A 20,015-nucleotide genomic window follows, 5' to 3' on the forward strand; every position below is an offset into this window, starting at 1 on the left:
AATATTTCAGTCCGTCCTTTCCATTAGCTTTCTGTTCCAGTTTCACCCATGTACTTCAGCGGCATCAGCTCCACCATCTACGAGAGCCTAGAAAGCGCCTGAACTCCATAATTGGTCTAAGTTAGAGGCTCAGCGCACCCTGAAGGGCCAAATGCCCCAGGTTAGACACTTAAGAAACAAATTAAGAGCTCCCAGTGCTGTGCTTAGTCGTTCAGTCGTGTCCAACTCTTTGTCACCCCATGGGCTGTAACCCGCCACTCTCCTTTGTCCATGGGGATTCTCCAGGCAAGATTACCGGAGTGGGTTGCCATGCCCTCCTCCAGGGGATCTTCCCGACCCAGGGATCGAACCCAGGTCTTCCGCAGTGTAGGCGGATTCTTTACTGTCTAAGCCACCAGTTCCCAAGAGCCTGGCTATTCCCCAGAGGGGCTGAGGAGCTACAGCTGAGTCGCCCGCCCGCGGTGCATACTGGGATATGTGGTCTCGGGAGGCCCACAGCCTCTTGGGAGTTGTAGTCCTCGATCTGGTAAAGGGTGAGAAAAACGCAACTCTCAAGTTCTGGATTAGTCCTAACGGAGAAAAAGAAGACGGAAACCCATAACATCCTGCAAGCTCAAGTTCTTTGAGCCCAACTCTCGATCTCACGAGTGGTCGAGGCGGCTGGAAGGCGGGCCCGAGAAGGGTGGGGAGACGTTACGTTGACGCGGGCGTGACCTTGCCCAATAGGATTTGGCGGGATTTCCGAAAGCTGTAGGCAGAGCGCGCGCTGCGGCTTGAGACCGAGGCCTAAGAGCAGGCGAGACGCGCCGCAGGAGCGCAGTTGGAGGCTCAAACTCGCCTGGGTTTTGTGCAGAAGGCCGAAGCAAGGGAGTAGAGAAGCGGGGCACAAGCGAGGGGATCTACAGTCCGTCCGGGATCGGGCGCGGGCGGGTCCAGCAGACGGTAGTCGGAGTGTGCAACCTGCCCTAGCGAATAGCAAAGCACGGCAGGTCCAGGTGAGTGTGAGACGCAGACCAAGCCCCTTCCACCGCCAGGTTAGTCCCGGCATAAGCCGGACCCAGGCTTAAACCCAGATTTGGGCCCCAGCTCCGCAGCCTTAGGGGCCACTCTGTTTCTCCCGAGTGAGAAACTCGGAAATGGCGGGGCGGAGCCGGGACGTGTCCGGGCTACTCCGACCGTCGGAGTTCGCTGAGGGGAAAATAGAAGCGCACTCTAGCGTTTAGAGCTGGGAGGAACCTTGGGAGGCCTTCATTTCCAACACCTACTTAATGGGCGTCCGCGAGGAATCCAAGATCCAGAGACGTGTAGTGACAGAGTCACAGCTCTTAAGCCAGAACCACGGTTTCCAGGTTTATGGTCAGTGCCCTTTCCATTACACAAAATTTTGCTTACCAGAGTACCCACCTCCAGTTGCCAGTAAGATAATTTGCTTTTTCTAATGCGGAAGACCTTTTACGTGATGTCTAGGTAATGATCTGTAGTGACGTATGCTGTTTTTTCTTAAACTTATAAGCCAAGTGTAGTATACAAATAGAAAAATGCACAGATCAAAAGTGTGTACAGCTTCATGAGTCATTACGAAATGAATATACCACTCAGATCAAGAAAGAATGCTGTCATCACCCGGGAGCTTCCCTTGTGCCCCCTTCTCTAATACTCTCCCTTCTCGCCAGAGGTAACCACTGTGTTGACTACTACTACCATTGATTAATTTTGCCTGTTTCTGAATTTTATGTAAAGAAAGACTATTTTTGTGTCTGGCTTTGCTCAACGTTCTGTCTGTAGGTTCGTGTCTTTGCATTTAGCAATACTTTCTCGTTGCTATGTTGTAGTCCTCCTATTCATTATACCAATGATGGATATCAGGATTATTTCTAGTTTTTAGCTTTCAGGACAAAGGTGGCTGAGAAAATTCCTGCATACAGTTTAGTGCACACGTATATGTTTTTCAGTGGGTTAATAGTAATAATAATAATAGAGTGGCAAAATTCCTGGGTCAAAGTATTTGTCTGTCTTCACCTTCCATGTTTAATACAGTACCAATACACTCGAACCAGCGGTGAATGAGTGTTCAGCTGTTCCACACGTTTGCTAATAGTTAATGTTAATCTTTTAAAATTTTAGCTATTATCTTGTGGTTTTAATTTTAGTTTTCCTGATTATTAATGAAATTGAGCATTTGTGGATACGTTTATTAATCATTTGAGTATCTTCTCTTGTGACGTGCTTGTGCAGATCTCTTTTGCCTATTTTTTATTGGGTTGTCTTTCTTGCTGGTTTGCAAGAATTCTTTATATATTCTCGTTATCAGCCGTGAGGTATATTTGTGGTAAATTTTTCCCCCCTCACTATTGTTTGACTTTCTGTCTTGCAGTGGTGTCTTGATTAGATGTTTTCAGTCGCTCAGTCATCTGGCTTTTTTTTTTTTTTTTTTTTAATTGTTTATTTGGCTGCACTTGGTCTCAGTTGTGGCATGTGGAATCTAGTTCCCCAACCAGGGATCGAACTTGGGCCCTCTGCACTGGGAATGTGCAGAGTCTTAGCCACTGGACCACCAGGGAAGTCCCAGTCTTCTGACATTTTGTGACGCCATGGACTGTAGCCCTCCAGTCTCCTCTGTCTGTGGAATTTTCCAGGTACATGGGATCTTTCCAACCCAGGGATTGAACCCATTTCTCTTGCATCTCCTGCATTGGCAGGTAGATTCTTTATCACTGGGAAGCCATAGCCTTTTTTTTTTTTTTTTTTTTGGCTGCACTGGGTATTAGTCCCTATACGTGGGATCTAGCTACCTGACCAGGGATTGAGCACCAGCCCCTGCATTGGGAGCTTGGAGTCTTAGCCACTTGACTATCAGAGAAGTCCCAGCCATAGCATTTTGATGGATGGAATTTCTAAATTTAAATATAGTCCAGTTTTTCAGCCTGTTGCTCTTTGATTACTGCTTTATGTATACAGTTCCAGCCATCTTTTTCATAAATTATGAAGGAAGACACTTTAAGTTGCCTTCAGATGATTCTGATATTTGGAATTATAAACTCACATTATGCTAAGCATGCCATCTAAGAGAACTACACCTGAACCAGTCAAGAACAAATGGTCACCTTCTGTCAAGCCTCTAAGACTGGAGATTCCTTACCTGTTATTTTTTGAATTAAATTTATCTTGATTGTTAAATTGTCCAGATTATTTTGGTGTGACTTAAGTATATTTATCCTTGTAGACATCAAGATTTGTTTGCTTTTACTAATACCTCATGAAGAAAATTAAAATTTTTTGTTCTCCATTCTTTGAATCAGTGCAATCTTACCTATTAAAATAATCTGACTTTTGTATTGGCCTTATATGGAAGATGTCAAACTGAGCAGGGTACTTCCATGTTACTTATTCATTTGTGCATTCAGTGAAATCTGGCATTGGTTAAAATGTTGCTCCTTAATTTCATACACTTTTGTTACAAAGAACCAAAATGTGGGACTACAAACTATGATTATTGCCTAAGGTGCGGAGCATTCTCGTCTCAGTCCACTGTTTCTGTATCAGGAGCATTCTCGTCTCAGTCCATTGTTTCTGTATCAGAAGTGGAGATTTATGGCAGTGATTCTGTACCTTCATTTCACTCTTTTCCCATCACCCCCAAACCCTGCTTTCTTGGAAGAGAACAGTGGAACTGAAACGGTTTAACCCTAAATCAGTTTTGGGTTTTTTTTAAGTAGAGTCCTGGAAAATCTGCATTCAGTTGCCGAATATTTAACAAACACCTAACATTTATAATGTATCTTAAGTTATATACAAATAAGACTTGGCCCTTATCTATAAGAAATATGAAGCAGGAGAACTGGGGGACATAGTTCATATAGTTAAGCTGTCTAGGTGGAAGGGAAAGCTGGTGAGGGATTTCTTCTTTCTCCTGCCGTGGGTAAGTCAGTGATTAAACCAAAAGCCTAGTCATTTTTTTTCTTAATATATATATTTTATTGAACTATAGTTGACTTACAATGTCTCAGGTATACAGAATGGTGATTCAGTTAGACATATATATTATTTTTCACTTTATTTCCCATTGTAGTTTATTACAAGATATTGCCTATAGTTCCCTGTGCTATACAGTAAACTTTTGTTGCTTATTGTGTATCTGTTTTTTAATTAAAAATCTAGCATTCTGTTCATACTAAGTCAAACAAGTAGAATCAAAATGACATAAATTTTTTAGCTAGGCATAAATTCATAAGTTTTCTTAAATATATTATGCATACTGTTTATATATATATATATATATATATCTCCAGAGGAAAACCCTAGGAAGTAGTTCTTTAAGAGATTTACTGTAAAACTATGTTTTCGTGTCTGTACTTTATCTAGTGTTCTTCCTGATGGCCATCTGTGTTTTCCAGTATTGAACGCTGAGTAATGGCTATGCAGATGCAGCTTGAAGCAAATGCAGATACTTCAGTAGAAGAAGAAAGCTTTGGTCCACAACCTATTTCTCGATTAGAGGTGTGTGCTTGGTTGCTAATTTTAAAATTATACTGCTGGATAAGATTGTTCTATCTACTGGGAGGAATCACAACCTTTACATAAACTAAAATCCAAATTAGAGTTTTCAGGAGGGTTGTCAAGGATCCTGTGGAAAGACTTAAGACAGTTGCTAAGCAGGTCTACCAGGTCCCTTTTTTGTCAAGAATTCTTCCCCTCCTTCATCATTTTTCTTTCTTAGAACTGGATGTCAGAAGCTAAGAAGCCCTGGGATCCCATGTAGAATCTGTGTTATTTGTACTAAGTATGAAATTACCATCCAGGAAATTGTAGTGGCCTGGACCAGCTATGCAGGAAGTGGAGAGGAACATCATCTCTCCACCAACTTGGATCTGTGATGAAGTTACTAAGAAGACAGCTCTCTTAGACAGACTGGCTTGGGGTTAAGGTATGAGAGTTCAAGACTCTGCACAAGAACATCAAGCACCAAGCCTGGGGCCTTGCACTATTTCTGCACATTGTACAGAGGTCCCAGAGTGAGTGCTGTTGACTTGGGCTGAAAGAATCGGGAGAGTATACTGAGAAAGTCTTCATTCTTGTCTCTATGCATATTCCTCCCATTCTCCACCTAAGCTTCAGCTCTTAAGAAGATACTTAAACAGGTTTCTTAAACACATTGGAGAATTCAGAGTCATAACTTTTGGTTTCAGTGAGCATCTTTATAACCACCCGTGTGTATTGCTTATTGCTTGAATCTTTATAACAGACCTGGTTTCTAGGGCTATGTACTATTTCTCTCCCCTCTCCCAAACCTTCCCTGACCCTAGATACATACATATCCCACTAATAATGCATGCTTTCCCCAAAGTCATGGTTTTGGTGGCTAATAAAACCAAAGCTGACTTTGTTTATCGGGAGAAGGAAGTGCCTTTGGGTGGTTTGTTTTTGAGGAGTGGCATGTAAATCCCTGACCAAAAATAGTTTTCCTCATTCTTAATATCACTTGTTAAAGCCGAGCTTTCCAGTTATTGGGCAACAAAGAATATATGCTAAGATATGCTCCCCTTAGCTCTGGGACAGTCTTATCTGTTTACCCAGCTTAGTGTAAAACTTATTATTCTTTATGTGTGCTTGATGTAGAAAACTTTGGGAAGCACCAGTTTAAAGTGGCCTTTTAGGGCCCAGGTCTCAAAGTTCATTTAGAGTTCCAGTCAAAAGATTTAGTTACAGGTTTAATCCCAACTCATGACAAGAGTCTTTTAATATACATAGTGCTAGTTTAAAACTACTGGTTTTGATAATGAATGAAAACTGAAAAAAAGTGGAAGTGAAGTCACTCAATCATGTCTGACTCTTTGCGACCCGTGGACTGTATGTAGCCTTCCAGGCTCCTCCGTCCTTAGGCTTCTCCAGGCAAGAATACTGGAGTGGGTAGCCTTTCCCTTCTCCAGGGGATCTTCCCAACGCAGGGATCAAACCCGAATCTCCCGTGTTACAGGCAGACTCTTTACCATCTGAGCCACCAAGAGAATACCTTTGATGATGAATATATTGGTAATTTGTTATGAAATGCATCATATGTAGGGCATACTTTTTAAAGCTTTTGCATATAATATCACAGTTATAAACAGTCCTGTGAAATAAGTAGGGCCAATATCCACATTCAGCAGATGAGGGAACCAAAGCTTAGATTTATCTGTAGTTTTCTTCACTTGCAGCAATGTGGTATAAATGCCAATGATGTGAAGAAATTGGAAGAAGCTGGATTTCATACCGTAGAGGCTGTTGCCTATGCACCAAAGAAGGAGCTAATAAATATTAAGGGGATTAGTGAAGCCAAAGCTGATAAAATTCTGGTAAGTACCGCTTGTGTGGCCAAGAGAGGCAGTAGTGGGAGTGGCAAAGAAGAGTATACGGTGAGAGACTGCAGTCTCCCTTCTTCATCCCCCGTGTGTCATCCTCTTCCCTTTTCCAGAAGTGACTGTATTACCAGCTAATTAGCTTTGTATGTCTTCTTGCATAAACTGGGATTTTTCCTAGGGAACTGCAATATCACGGGGGTATGACATAAATACTGCCAAATTGACTACCAGTTTGCACTCCTACCAGCCGTGAGTGATGTGTGCCTTATCATTTCTGGATGTTATAATTTCATGCCTTAGAAATGTACTCATTAGTATGTAGCCACTGAAAATAGTTTTGAAGAACATTCATTGACATATGAAAATGTTCCTGATATAAGAAAGCAGGTTAAAAAATGTGTTTATGTGCTTATGTCTTTATCTTTTTAAATGTGTGTATTTATATACATACAGCATATACACTGGGGATAACTACAGTAAAATACTAACACTGTTGTTTCTGGATGGTGAGAATGTGCACAGTTTTTATTTTTGCCTCAATTTTCTGAAGTTTCTGCAGTTTTATAATAGACTTGTATTACTTTATTTAAAATATTTATTTATTTATTTGGCTGCATTGGGTCTTAGTTGCAGCATGTGTGATCTAGTTCCCTGAACAGGGATCAAAACCAGGCCCCTTGCATTGGGAGGGTGGACTCTTAGCCACTGGACCACTAGGAAAGTCCCCTAAACGTGTATTACTTTAAATAGAAAAGTTGTTTTTATTCCTTGAATATTAGAGTCTTGTTAATTAGGCTGCCAGTGTGTATAGTCTATTAATTAGCTAGTCATAAGCAAGATTCTTTAATCATAAGAAAGTGTGATTACAAATCATTAATGCTTAGTTTTTTTTAACTTTAGTAAATGATGTAAAAGTGATTTTACATGCTTAACCAAAATAAGGTAATAATAATCCTTTATTTTATATTGCACTTTAACTTTTTTAATTGAAATTTTATTTTAGACTGTTGTGTTTCAGGTGTACGGCTAAGTGATTCATATGTCAATACATATACAATTTCCATTCTTTTTAGATTCTTTTCCAGTTCAGGTTATTATAGAATATTGAGTAGAGTTCCCTTATAGCACTTTAACTTTGAAATCCCATCCCTTTTGTATGCACGGTATTCTCACTTGCCCTTCATACCGACACTAGGAGAGAGAGGTAGGACCAGTGTTAGCTCTGCCTTACAGATAAGGAAAGTTAGGCACAGTGTTTCAGTTATTTATCCAACGTTACACAGTTGATCGCAGAACTAAGACTAGAATCCAGTTATTTTCATCCTGATGCACTGTGATACTTTTTTATTTCCCTCCAATGTCTTGCAGCTACTATTCATTTTTCTTGCTTCATATATTCCTTTGGCACTCATAGTACCCTGTGATTACATTTTAGTTTGTGTATTTTATCCTTTGGTATTTATAGGCTATACCTTGGCAATAACTGCAGGTTAGGTTCCAGACCACCACAACAAAGCAAATATCACAGTAAAGCAAGTCACACGAATTTTTTGGTTTCCTGTTGCCTATAAAAATTACGCTTACACTATTTTGTAGTCTGTTAATTATACAATAGTATTAGATCTACAAAAACAGTGTGTATACCTTAATTTAAAAATACTTCACTATTAAAAAATGTTAACCATCATCTGAGCCTTCAGCAGTTTATATTCTTTTTGTTGGTGAGAGTCTTGCCTTGACGTTTATGACTGCTGACTGATCAGGGGGGTAGTTGCTGAAGGTTGGCGTGGCTGCAGCAATTTCTTAAAATAAGACCACAATGAAGTTTGCCACATAGATTGAATCTTCCTTTCTTTCATGAATGATTTATCTGTAATACGCAATGCTGTTTGACAGCATTGTAAAATGTTTATTTGTTTAATGTTTTGGCTGCCCTGGGCATTTGTTGCTACCTGAGGGCTATTATGGTTGCAGTGCGTGGACTTTTCATTGGCTTCTTTTGTTGCGGAACATGGGCCCTAAGCGTGGGCTTAGTTGCCCCATGGCATGTAGAATGGTCCCAGACCAGGGATTGAACCTGTGTCCGCTGCATTGGCAGATGGATTCTTAACCACTGGACCACCAGGGAAGTCCTATTTTATAGCATTTTATCCCCAGCAGAAATTTTTCTAGATTGGCATCAGCCCTCTCAAACACTGCCACTGCTTTATCAACCAAGTTTATGTCATATTCTGAATCTTTTGTTGTCATGTCACCAGTCTTCACAGCATCTTCGCCAGTAGATTCTATTTCAAGAAACCACCCTTTGCTTATCTATAAGAAGCAGCTCCTTACCCATGAAAGTTTTATCATGATATTGCAGTGTTTCTGCCACAACTTGAGGCTCCACTTCTAGTTCCTTTGCTCTTCCCACCACATCTGTATTTACTTCCTCTGCCACAATCTTGAACCTGTCAGAGTCATCCATGAGAGTGAAAATCAGCTTCTTTCAGGCTCCTGTTAAATGACAGTTTGACCTTTTCCCATGAACCATGAATTTACTTTTTTAAAAAAATACTTTCTTTTTTAACAAATGTACTTAATGGCATCTAGGATGGTAAGTCCTTTCCAAAAGATTTTCAACTGATTTTGCCCAGATCCATCAGAGGAATCACTGTCTATGACAACTGTGGTCTTATAAGATGCATTTCTTAAATAATAAGATTTGAAAGGCAGAATTACTCCTGATTCACAGGGTACAAAATGGATGTTGTGTTAGCAGGCATGAAAACAACATTAAATCTCATTGTGCATATCCAAAGCTCTTGAGTAACCAGGTATGTTGTCAGTGAGCAATAATAGTTTGAAAGGATCTTTCCTAAGCAATTGGTCTCAACAGGGGGTTTAAAATATTCAGTAAACTATTTTAAACAGGTGTGCCATCGTCCAGACTTGTTGCATTTATAGAGCACAAGCAGAATAGATTTACCATGATTCTTAAGGGCTTTAGGACTTTTAGGATGGTAAATGAACATTGGCTTCAACTTAAAGTCACCAGTGGCATCAGCTGCTAAAAAGAGAGCTGGCTGATTCTTTGAAAACTGTTGAAGCCAGGCATTGACTTCCCTTCTGTAGCTATGAAAGTCCTCGATGGCATCTTCTTCCAATATAATGTTATTTTGTCTACATTGAAAATCTGTTTAGTGTAGCCACCTTCATTCTTTATCTTAGCTAGATCTTCTGGATAATTTGATGCAGCTTCTACATTAGCCCTTGCTGCTTCACCTTTCTCTTAAATGTTATGGAGATGGCTTTTTTCCTAGCTTCAGACTTTTCTTCTGCAGCTTTCTCATCACCCTTAGCCTTCCCTGAATTAAGAGAATAGGACTTTGCTCTGAACTAGGCTTTGGCTAAAGGGAATGTTATGGCTGCTTTGATCTTGTACCCAAACCACTAAAATTTTCTTCATAATAGCAGTAAGGCTATTTGTTACTATTCATGTATTCACTGGGATAGTGCTTTTAATTTCCTTCAAGAAGTTCCTTTGCATTCACAACTTGGTTAACAGTTTGGCACAAGAGGCCTAGCTTGCCGCCTATTTCAACTTTTGACATGCCTTCCTCACTAAACCGAATCATTTCTAGTTTTTTTCTTTAAAGCGACAGATGTTCAGGTTCACTGCTTGCACTTGAACACGTGAAGGCCATTGTGCTGTGCTGTGCTTAGTTGCTCAGTCATGTTCCACTCTTTGCAACCCCTTAGACTGTAGCCCGCCAGGCTCCTCTGTTCATGGGGATTCTCCAGGCAAGGGGCTCTTCCCAACCCAGAGATCGAACCCAGGTCTCCCACATTGCAGGTGGATTCTTTACCATCTGTGCCATCAGGGAAGCCTATTGTAGGGTTATTTGTTGGCCTGATTTCAGTATGGTTGTGTCTTAAGGAACAGGGAGACCTGAGGTAAGAGAGAGATGGGGATATGGTCAGTGGGTAGAGCAGTCAGAACACACAGATTTATCAGTTAAGTTCGCTGTCTTCTATAGGTGTAGTTTGTGGCACCCCAGAACAATTATAGTAACATCAAAGATTGCTGACCACGGATTACCATTGTGTAGTTAAAGAGTTTGATTAGCTTTGCTGTTGAAGTTTTCTATAATGTAAAGCAAGTGTTTAATTTATAAAATTATATTTTATAGTTTTATGTTGATGGCTGTTACAGTTTCACAGAAGTTTTATCTGAAAAAAATCATCTTCAAAAGCTAAAGAACCTTCAAAAAATGCTTCCTGCAGCTTCAGTGCATGTAGTTCTACCGCATAACCTAGTCTGATGGACAATATCTGAGATTTATTTTAATATCTCATGTAATAATATATATACAACCCAGTAAATTCTGTTTTATCAGGTATTATTTTATAGTATTAATTCATTCAGGGTGCAAATATCATAAGTAATTCTTAATTTAAATCCTTAAACATGTTACCATCTATGGAAGTATGAAGTTGTCATTTATTGGATTGCTCAAATAAATAAATTTGTTGAAGTGGTGACTTAATTGAATACGTAAGAATTCTGAATACCTAATACCTCTTTGAAAGACTGTGATACTATTAAGCCAGTAGGTGTCCCTAAAGTCTGTTTGTTGTTTCTCTCTGGGTGTCAGTTTTTCTGACTCAGCGAATCCTGACCTTTGCTTATGCCTTGTCAGACATTAAAAAAAAACTTTGTCAGACATTGAAAATTCCTACAGATATGACAGATGAAAGCAAGCTTATTATATAAACAAAAGAAGTCAAGTTCTGCCAGACTATGCAATTGGCATGGTTTTTACTTCCAGTTTCATATCGGTTATAATATGTTCCTTTAAAGTTCAACATTCAGAAAACTAAGATCGTGGCATCCGGTCCCATCACTTCATGGCAAATAGATGGGGAAAAAGTGGAAACAGTGGCTGACTTTATTTTTCTGGGCTCCAAAATCACTGCAGATGGTGATTGCAGCCATGAAATTAAAAGACACTTAGTCCTTGGAAGGAAAGTTATGACCAACCTAGACAGCATATTAAAAAGCAGAGACATTACTTTGTCAACAAAGGTCCGTCTAGTCAAGGCTATGGTTTTTCCAGAGCTCATGTATGGATGTGAGAGTTGGACTATACAGAAAGCTGAGCACCGAAGAATTGATGCTTTTGAATTGTGGTTTTGGAGAGGACTCTTGAGAGTCCCTTGGACTGCAAGGAGATCCAACCAGTCCATCCTAAAGGAGATCAGTCCTGGTGTTCATTGGAAGGACTGATGTTGAAGCTGAAACTCCAATATTTTGGCCACCTGATGGATGGGAAGAGCTGACTCATTTGAAAAGACCCTGATGCTGGGAAAGATTGAGAACAGGAGGAGAAGGGGACGGCAGAGGATGAGATGGTTGGATGGCATCATGGACTCAATGGACATGAGTTTGGGTGGACTCCGAGAGTTGGTGATGGACAGGGAGGCCTGGCGTGCTGTGATTCATGGGGTCGCAAAGAGTCAGACAGTACTGAGCAACTGAACTGAACTGAAGAGCTCATAGACTAGAAAATGTAGGGGCTAAATGACAAGAAGGGATAACATCTCCTTCTGTGAGTTTGAGATTTTCCTTCCACATTTTTGAGTAAAATTTTTGAACTTACTGTAAAGTTGAAAGAATTTTGCAATGAACACTCATTTACCCACCACCTGGACACTACTATTAACATTTTAATATACTTGCTTTATCATCTATCTGTTTATCTCTCTAGCCATCAGTACATCTTGGCTCTGTTTGTGCTTTTTAAAGAAAGTTGCAGTACATTTCCGCCTAAATATTTTAGCGTTTATTAAACTAGAGTTCCATATTGGCTTATAGTTTCTTCTCTCCTTTCTTTAGTATTCTTGCTTTCTAATTTTCATTGATCTTCATTCATCCTAAAGATTGGTAGTAGTTATGGGAAAAATAAAGTAAAGAAATTCTTGAAAAAAAAAAGATTTCTCCGAGCTAAAGGCAAACAGAAGTCTAAGGCCCCACAAAATGTCAAAGACCCACACCTGGACTCTTGAGTGTGAAATTTTCAGTATACCAGTTATAAAGAGAAGACTGAAAGATTTTAGAGTAAAAAAAGTAAGTGACCTCTAAAGGAACAAAAATCAGAAAGATAGCACGTCTCTTATTAGAAATCTGGGTGGTAGAAGCTAGTAGAGCAGTCCCTTCAAAATTCTGAGGGTAAATGATTTTAAACCTATAATTCTGTTGGTAACGATATTACTCACCCAGTATTAGGGCAGAATACAGCATTCTCAGAAACACAAGAATTCAGAACATTTTGCTCTTATGTATTCTTTCTTAGGAAGTTATCAATACTTGAGGATATGCTTTACTAAAATCAGGGTAGAAAACATAGGACCTAGGTTGGAGTGGCTCTATGTCAGGTAGCCAGTGAAAGAGAGCAGAGAGCCCCATTTGGAGAAAGAAAGAAAGGATGTCTTTGGGGGAAAGGAGTCAGTAGAATACATAGTAAGACTGAGAGACTGGAGATTTTGAGAAGTGATAAAGTCAGAGAATACTAGAGAAAGATATGGCTCAGATATAAAACAAGGTAAAATGGAGCATGATTTTGAAACTAGTGGCATTTAAAAAAATTTATTTGAACTTGACAGATAACTTTGGGAGACATCAGTTGTTAACATTGGAACCTTAGTGAAAGAATTGTATTTCTAGCACACCCTCTGCAATAACTATAATATAAATGTTATAATCAATTTTTAAGTGAAGTATTAAACTTATAGAGAAGTTTAGAGAATAAAGCAAGTCCACTATTCATCTTTTCATTAGTTTTTTCCCTTTGTGGAAAGTTGTAAATTACAAGTTTAATCTCTACTTGCTGTAGATTTATCCAGATTTTCTCCTCCCTCCCTCTCTCTCTTTCTGTCTCTTCCTCTCCTACTTTTTTCTCTTTCTCTTCCTGTTTCTCTCTCTTTCTTTTAATTTCCTTTATTCCTTCCTCCCTCCCTCTTTTCTTTCTTTCGTTAGATTCAGTTTATTTTACTGAATTTAGATTCAAGTTTGGCTAATTAGTTGGGGCCTGGACTTGGATTCTTTTTCTACTTCAGTGAGTTTTGATAGTTTTGTGTTTTTCTAGGGATTTCTTTGTTTCTTGTAAATTATTTAATCTGTTGGCATAAATTTATTTTTGTAAGGGTTGTAGAAATGTCCCCTCTGTCATTTCTGATTTTAGTGATTTGACTCTCTTTAAATCAATTTTGTTGATTTTTTTCAAAGAAGCAACTTCTGGTTTTAATGATTTTTCTCTATTGTATTTCTATTCTCTGTTTCACCAGTTCCCGTTCAGATTTTATCTTCTTCCTTCTGCTTGCTTTATGTTTAGTTTGCTGTTTTTTCCATAACTTAAGGTGGGAAGATTTAGGCTATTAATTTCAGATCTTTCTAACATAGGTGTTTACAGCTATAAATCTCCCTTTAAGTACTGCTTTTGCTACATCCCATAAGTTATGGTGTGTTTTGTCTTAATTTCATTTCAGTGACTCTTCTAAATTCCCTTGTGATTTCTTCTTTGGTTCATTGTTTATTTAGGAATATAATGTTTAATCTCCATGTATCTGAAAGCTTTTATTTTTAAATTTTGAAGTCAACCTATAGACTGATCATTAATGGCTTATCAGTGACTACAAAGTAGGATTAACTCTTCTCAACCTGACAGGGTAAAAGAAAAGGTACAGTTGACAGAGATGGAAAAGTAGATGAGGGAGCAAAGATCAAAGGACAAATGTCCTCATTTAACAAAGTAGAAAGTTAAGAGATACAGTCTATGGTTGACGAAACAGGAAACAAAGGTTTAAATACATTGAACTTTGTACCATATTGTCAGGCAAACTATGTATGTGTTGGTCTATCAGTTTGTTGTTTTTAACTACATGAGTGTATTATTTGAATTGACAATTAAACAATTGCCAGTCTTCTTGGAGTCTCTAAATTAGTTTATCCTTTATTTGCCAGAGAGAAAATAATCCTAGAACTAGAACTTACGAGTGTTTTGATAACTTTTTAAAGAGAAATCATTCTGGAAATTTTGTTAGATGTTACCTCTTCCCACTGCATGCCTGATTCTTACTTTACTAAGTGTATTTCATCAGTTTGACATTTCTTGTTTTTCCCCAGACTGAGGCAGCTAAATTAGTTCCAATGGGTTTCACCACTGCAACTGAGTTCCACCAAAGGCGATCTGAGATCATACAGATTACTACTGGCTCCAAAGAACTTGACAAACTGCTTCAAGGTATCGTAATCTCTTATCCTATGTCATGAAACATCCAGGTTATAGAACATAACTAAAATATTTGGTTCATGTTTATGTGTTAGATAGAATTAAGAAATAAAGGAAAGTATTCAGTAAGACTGAAGGGTGAGGCTGACTTTAAAAATATGAAAATTATCTGCCAATTCAATAATTTAATCTCCAATTAATAATTGCATTCTTGAGAGTCATCTCCCTCTGCCTAAAGAAATAATATAACCTTTTACTCTACCACAGGTAGAAAATCTGATGGCTGGTTAAAATACTACATTGTAGTATCAGCACATTGTGGTGCACACTAATTTTCAGGACTTGATGCAAAGCTGTAAAGTTTTTGAACTTTTGAAAGCATCGCTGTCCTAAATTTTAGTGTTGGATTGGTTCTTGCTGCTTTGCCAAATATTTGATATTTAAGTTTCTTTTTGGGGGGCACAAAATAGCATGAGTTCAGGAGTCACACTCAGATTTGAGTGTTTGCTTTCCCTCCTCTTCCCTCTCTTAGAATTTACTGGCTATATTACCTGGTACAGATTACTTATATTCTATGCCTCAATTTTCTTATTGAAGAAGAAAAGGTCTTACCTTTGACCTCATAATGAGGTCAAAAAAAGCTTCCTACCTTATAAGTTATTGGAATTAAATGAATTGATAGCACAATGACAGATACACAAAAAATATTTGGTAAATGGTAGGTATTATCTATAATTTATTTTTTTAATGACTGCTTATTGACTTGTGATGGTATTGTTCTGTATATTGGTTGTGGTGATACTTACATGAAGCTACAAATGTGATAAATTGCATAGTACTACACAGACACACAAATGAGTGCATATATAGCAGGAGAAATCGGAATAAGCTCTGTGGATTGTATGGATGTCAATTTTCTGATATTTATACTATAATTATATAAAACATTAACATTGGGGGAGGCTGGATGAAGAATGCATGGAACCTCTATATTTCTTTGCAGTTGTCTATGAATCTAGAATTATTTCCAAATGAAGTATTTTTAAAATTACTGCTTATTGAAGATTGGGTCTCTAAATTATGTAAACATCTCTCTGATGAGCTACTGCGACGTTTCTGTGGTTATGTTTCTAACATTTGTATTGTGCTAAGAGATGTTCCTTTTTTAGGAGGAATTGAGACTGGATCCATCACAGAGATGTTTGGAGAATTCCGAACTGGGAAGACTCAGATCTGTCATACATTGGCTGTAACATGCCAGGTGAGCTATTGGGGCTCTGCCTAATCATATCAGCAAGAATGAGTTGATTCCTGCTGCTGGCAAGCATCTGTTAGCATGGACCAAAAAAGCACTTTCTCTGTCTTCAAAAATGCGAGGGGGACTTTCCTGGCAGGGCCAGCGGTTCAGACTCTGAGCTCCCTCTGCAGGGGGCACAGGTTCAGTTCCTGGTGGGGTATTGAACCTGTGCATGCTGCGTGACTCACCCACAAAAGAAGAGTGCTGTGGCTAATTAGAAGACAGGTTGCTACTGTAGGGCTTCCAGACAGCTCGGAAACTTTCAGATTATTAATTTCACATACATTCTTGCTATCCACTAGGCCTCTCATGGCTTTTTCTGCCCTCTTCACTAGTTTAGATTTATGATTCTTCATTAAAGTCATTCCTTTACAGATACCCTCAGATTTATACTCCCCATCTGAAGAGATGCTGTTCTTAGATGAACCCTATCTGTTTTCAGTTCCTGATTTCCCCAATAGCGATCATACTAGAGAAAAATCTTAACATAAAGCTGGTTGACCTCACTTTAAATTTAAGATGACAGGCTTTAACATTCAATACCGCTTGGCAGATCTCCTGAAAATTTTTCATTCAGGCAACGTTTTCCTCCACTCAGTAAGAATCTTCATAATTTCTCCTTTTTCCTCAAAATTTCGTGCTTCTCTTTAGCCTCACTGTTAGCCAAATTAATCTAAACTGTTCTTCACATCAAAACTATAAACTCACGTAGCTTTTATAAAAATTTTATGAAGTATAGTTGATTTACAATGTTGTGTTAATTTCTGCTATCTAGTAAAGTGGTTCAGTTATACTAATAAGTACATTCTTTTTCATATTCTTTCCCATTGTGGTTTGTCGCAGGATTGTATTTATTTGTTTATCTGGCTGCATTAGGTCTTAGCTGCAGCATGCAGCTTGTAGGGTCTTTGTTGCGTCATGTAGGATCTTTCACTGCAGCGTGCGGACTCTCTAGTTGTGGCACACGGGCTAGGCAGTTGCATTGCTCAGGTTCCAGAGCATGCGGGCTCTAGTTGTGGCCATGGGCTTAACTGCTTCACAGCATATGGGATCTAAGTTCTCCAGTGAAGGATCGAACCCATGCCCTTTGCACTGCATGGTGGATTCTTAACCACTGGATCACCAGGGAAGTCTCTTGTAACAGAACATTGAATGTAGTTCCTTGTACTGTATAGTAGGACCTTGTTGCTTATCCATTCTGTATAATACTTAGCAGCTGCTAATCCCAAACTCTCAATCTATCCGTCCCCAACATCCCCCCCCCCGACTTTTCTCTATGTCTGTTTTGTAGATAAGTCCATTTGTGTTACATTTTATTTATTTTTTAAAATATAAATTTATTTATTTTAGTTGGAGGTTAATTACTTTGTATCACATTTTAGATTCCATGTGTAAGTGATATCATATGGTGTTTGTCTTTCTCTTTCAGACTTAGTTCACTTAGTGTGATAATCTCTAGGTCCATCCATGTTGCTGCAAATGGCAGTATTTCATTCATTTTTATGGCTGCGTAGTATTCCATTGTATATCTGTATAGTAATCCATGGAGTAGTATTTCATTGTATATATGCACATCTTCTTTATCCATTCATCTGTCAGTGGGGTTGCTCCTATGTCTTAGCTGTTATGATAGTGCTGCTGTGAACACAGGGGTGCATGTATCTTTTAGAACTAAAGTTTTGTCTGGGTATATGCCCAAGAGTAGGATTGCTGGAGCATATGGTAACTCTTTTTAGTTTTTTGAGGGGCCTCCATACTGTTTTCCACAGTGGCTATACCAATTTACATTCCCACCCACAGTGTAGGAGGGTTCCTTTTTCTCCACAACCTCCCCAGCATTTGTTATTTGTAGGCTGTTTAATGAGGGCCATTCTGACTGGTGTGAGGTAAATCCATCGATCTATAGCCACCTTTTCTTACCTTGGGTTACAGGAGAGAGTGTCTCTTTTCCTCTCAAAGGCCCTACCATTGTGATCTGGTTACCATGCCTTGCCACTTTTCCAGGGACTCTGCTCCTTCTGTTTTCCGGTCTACCTCTTTATTAAATTATTTTCATTGTTACACAAGCATGCCTGGTATCTCCTACATTAGGGAAAAAACTTACCTAGATGCCTTCTGTTTCTTCTTTGTTTGCTTTGCTAGGATGGATTTGGAAACAGACACAATGAGTTAAACAATTCCTAAGCAATTCATAAACAATTCCTAAACAATTCATATCGCATTTAAGTAGTAGCTACAGGAATCAAACCCAACTTCAGAGCCCATGCTCTTAAAAACTCATTAAAGTATTACCTGGCTTGTAGTAACTGACTAGTTCTCTACTGTATTGCTACTGCCTAAGTCAGTACTCAGTAAATACTGGAATGAATAGAGGTGATTGAATTAGATGTCCTAAGGCATACCAAGCTTCAGCAATATGTGAACCATGAACTTCCAGATGTTCAAGCTGGTTTTAGAAAAGGCAGAGGAAACAGATTAAATTGCCAACATCTGCTGGATCATGGAAAAAGCAAGAGAGTTCCAGAAAAACATCTATTTCTGCTTTATTGACTATACCAAAGCCTTTGACTGTGCGGATCACAATAAACTGTGGAAAATTCTGAAAGAGATGGGAATACCAGACCACCTGACCTGCCTCTTGACAAACCTATATGCAGGTCAGGAAGCAACAGTTAGGACTGGACATGGAACAACAGACTGGTTTCAAATAGGAAAAGGAGGACGTCAAGGCTGTATATTGTCACCCTGCTTATTTAACTTATATGCAGAGTACATCATGAGAAATGCTGGGCTGGAAGAAGCACAAGCTGGAATCAAGATTGCCGGGAGAAATATCAGTAACCTCAGATATGCAGATGACACCACTCTTATGGCAGAAAGTGAAGAGGAACTAAAGAGCATCTTGATGAAAGTGAAAGAGGAGAGTGAAAAAGTTGGCTTAAAGCTCAACATTCAGAAAACAAAGATCATGGCATCTGGTTCCATCACTTCATGGGAAATAGTTGGGGAAACAGTGGAAACAGTGACAGACTTTATTTTGGGGGGTCCACAATCACTGCAGATGGTGATTGCAGCCATGAAATTAAAAGACGCTTACTCCTTGGAAGAAAGGTTATGACCAACCTAGATAGCATATTGGAAAGCAGAGACATTACTTTGCCAACAAAGGTCCATCTAGTAAAGGCTATGGTTTTTCCTGTGGTCATGTATGGATGTGAAAGTTAGACTGTGAAGAAAGCCGAGTGCCGAAGAATTGATGCTTTTGAACTGTGGTGTTGGAGGAGACTCTTGAGAGTCCCTTAGACTGCAAGGAGATCCAGCCAGTCCATTCTAAAGGAGATTGGTCCTGGGTGTTCTTTGGAAAGAATGATGCTAAAGCTGAAACTCTAGTACTTTGGCCACCTCATGCGAAGAGTTGACTCATTGGAAAAGACTCTGATGCTGGGAGGGATTGGGGGCAGGAGGAGAAGGGGGCGACAGAGGATGAGATGGCTGGATAGCATCACCCACTCGATGGACGTGAGTCTGAGTGAACTCAGGGAGTTGGTGATGGACGGGGAGGCCTGGCGTGCTGCGATTCATGGGGTCGCAAAGAGTCAGACACGACAGAGCGACTGAACTGAAGGCATGCCTGATATATTAGTAAATAAAAAATACAGGGGAAGTAGCATAAGTATTTAAGGAAGAAACAGGATTCCATCACACTAGAGTAGTCATTGAATATTTTATGGGAAAAAGAGATTAGACCAGGATCCTGAAGAATGCTAAATTTAACCAGGTAAATAAACTAAAAAACTATAGGGAATGGATGAACAGGGCAGAGACAGGGGAGCATAACATAATAAGACAAAATAAGCCCACTTACCTAGCTCAGAAGTTGTATTTGGACAAATTGTAGGAGACAAACCTTTGAAAAGGACACATCAAGACCATTTTACAAGTTCTTGACCAAAATATAAGAAGTATAGACTTGATTCTATAGATAGTGGGGATAATTCAGCATTTTTCAACAGAAGAGAAGCATGAGCAAATTTTCGAAAATATTCTGGTAGCAACTTGTTTAATGAACTGAAAGGAGAGGCAGGAGCTAAGGATAGCTGCAGTATAATT

The 20,015-nt window shown here is 39.1% G+C and overlaps 1 protein-coding gene across 1 annotated transcript in view; it reads left to right on the top strand.

The window, feature by feature from the left end:
* Positions 1-4,410: 4,410 nt before the first annotated feature.
* Positions 4,411-20,015, top strand: part of RAD51 (RAD51 recombinase) — a 30,719-nt gene continuing 15,114 nt past the window's right edge. The window contains exons 1-4 of the mRNA XM_052647000.1: positions 4,411-4,497; positions 6,195-6,332; positions 14,503-14,620; positions 15,778-15,869. Of these exons, the coding sequence (XP_052502960.1) occupies positions 4,411-4,497; positions 6,195-6,332; positions 14,503-14,620; positions 15,778-15,869 (435 nt within the window). The remainder of the gene's footprint in view (positions 4,498-6,194; positions 6,333-14,502; positions 14,621-15,777; positions 15,870-20,015) is intronic.

This window comes from Budorcas taxicolor, chromosome 10 (assembly GCF_023091745.1).
Source record: "Budorcas taxicolor isolate Tak-1 chromosome 10, Takin1.1, whole genome shotgun sequence".
NCBI lineage: Eukaryota > Metazoa > Chordata > Mammalia > Artiodactyla > Bovidae > Budorcas > Budorcas taxicolor.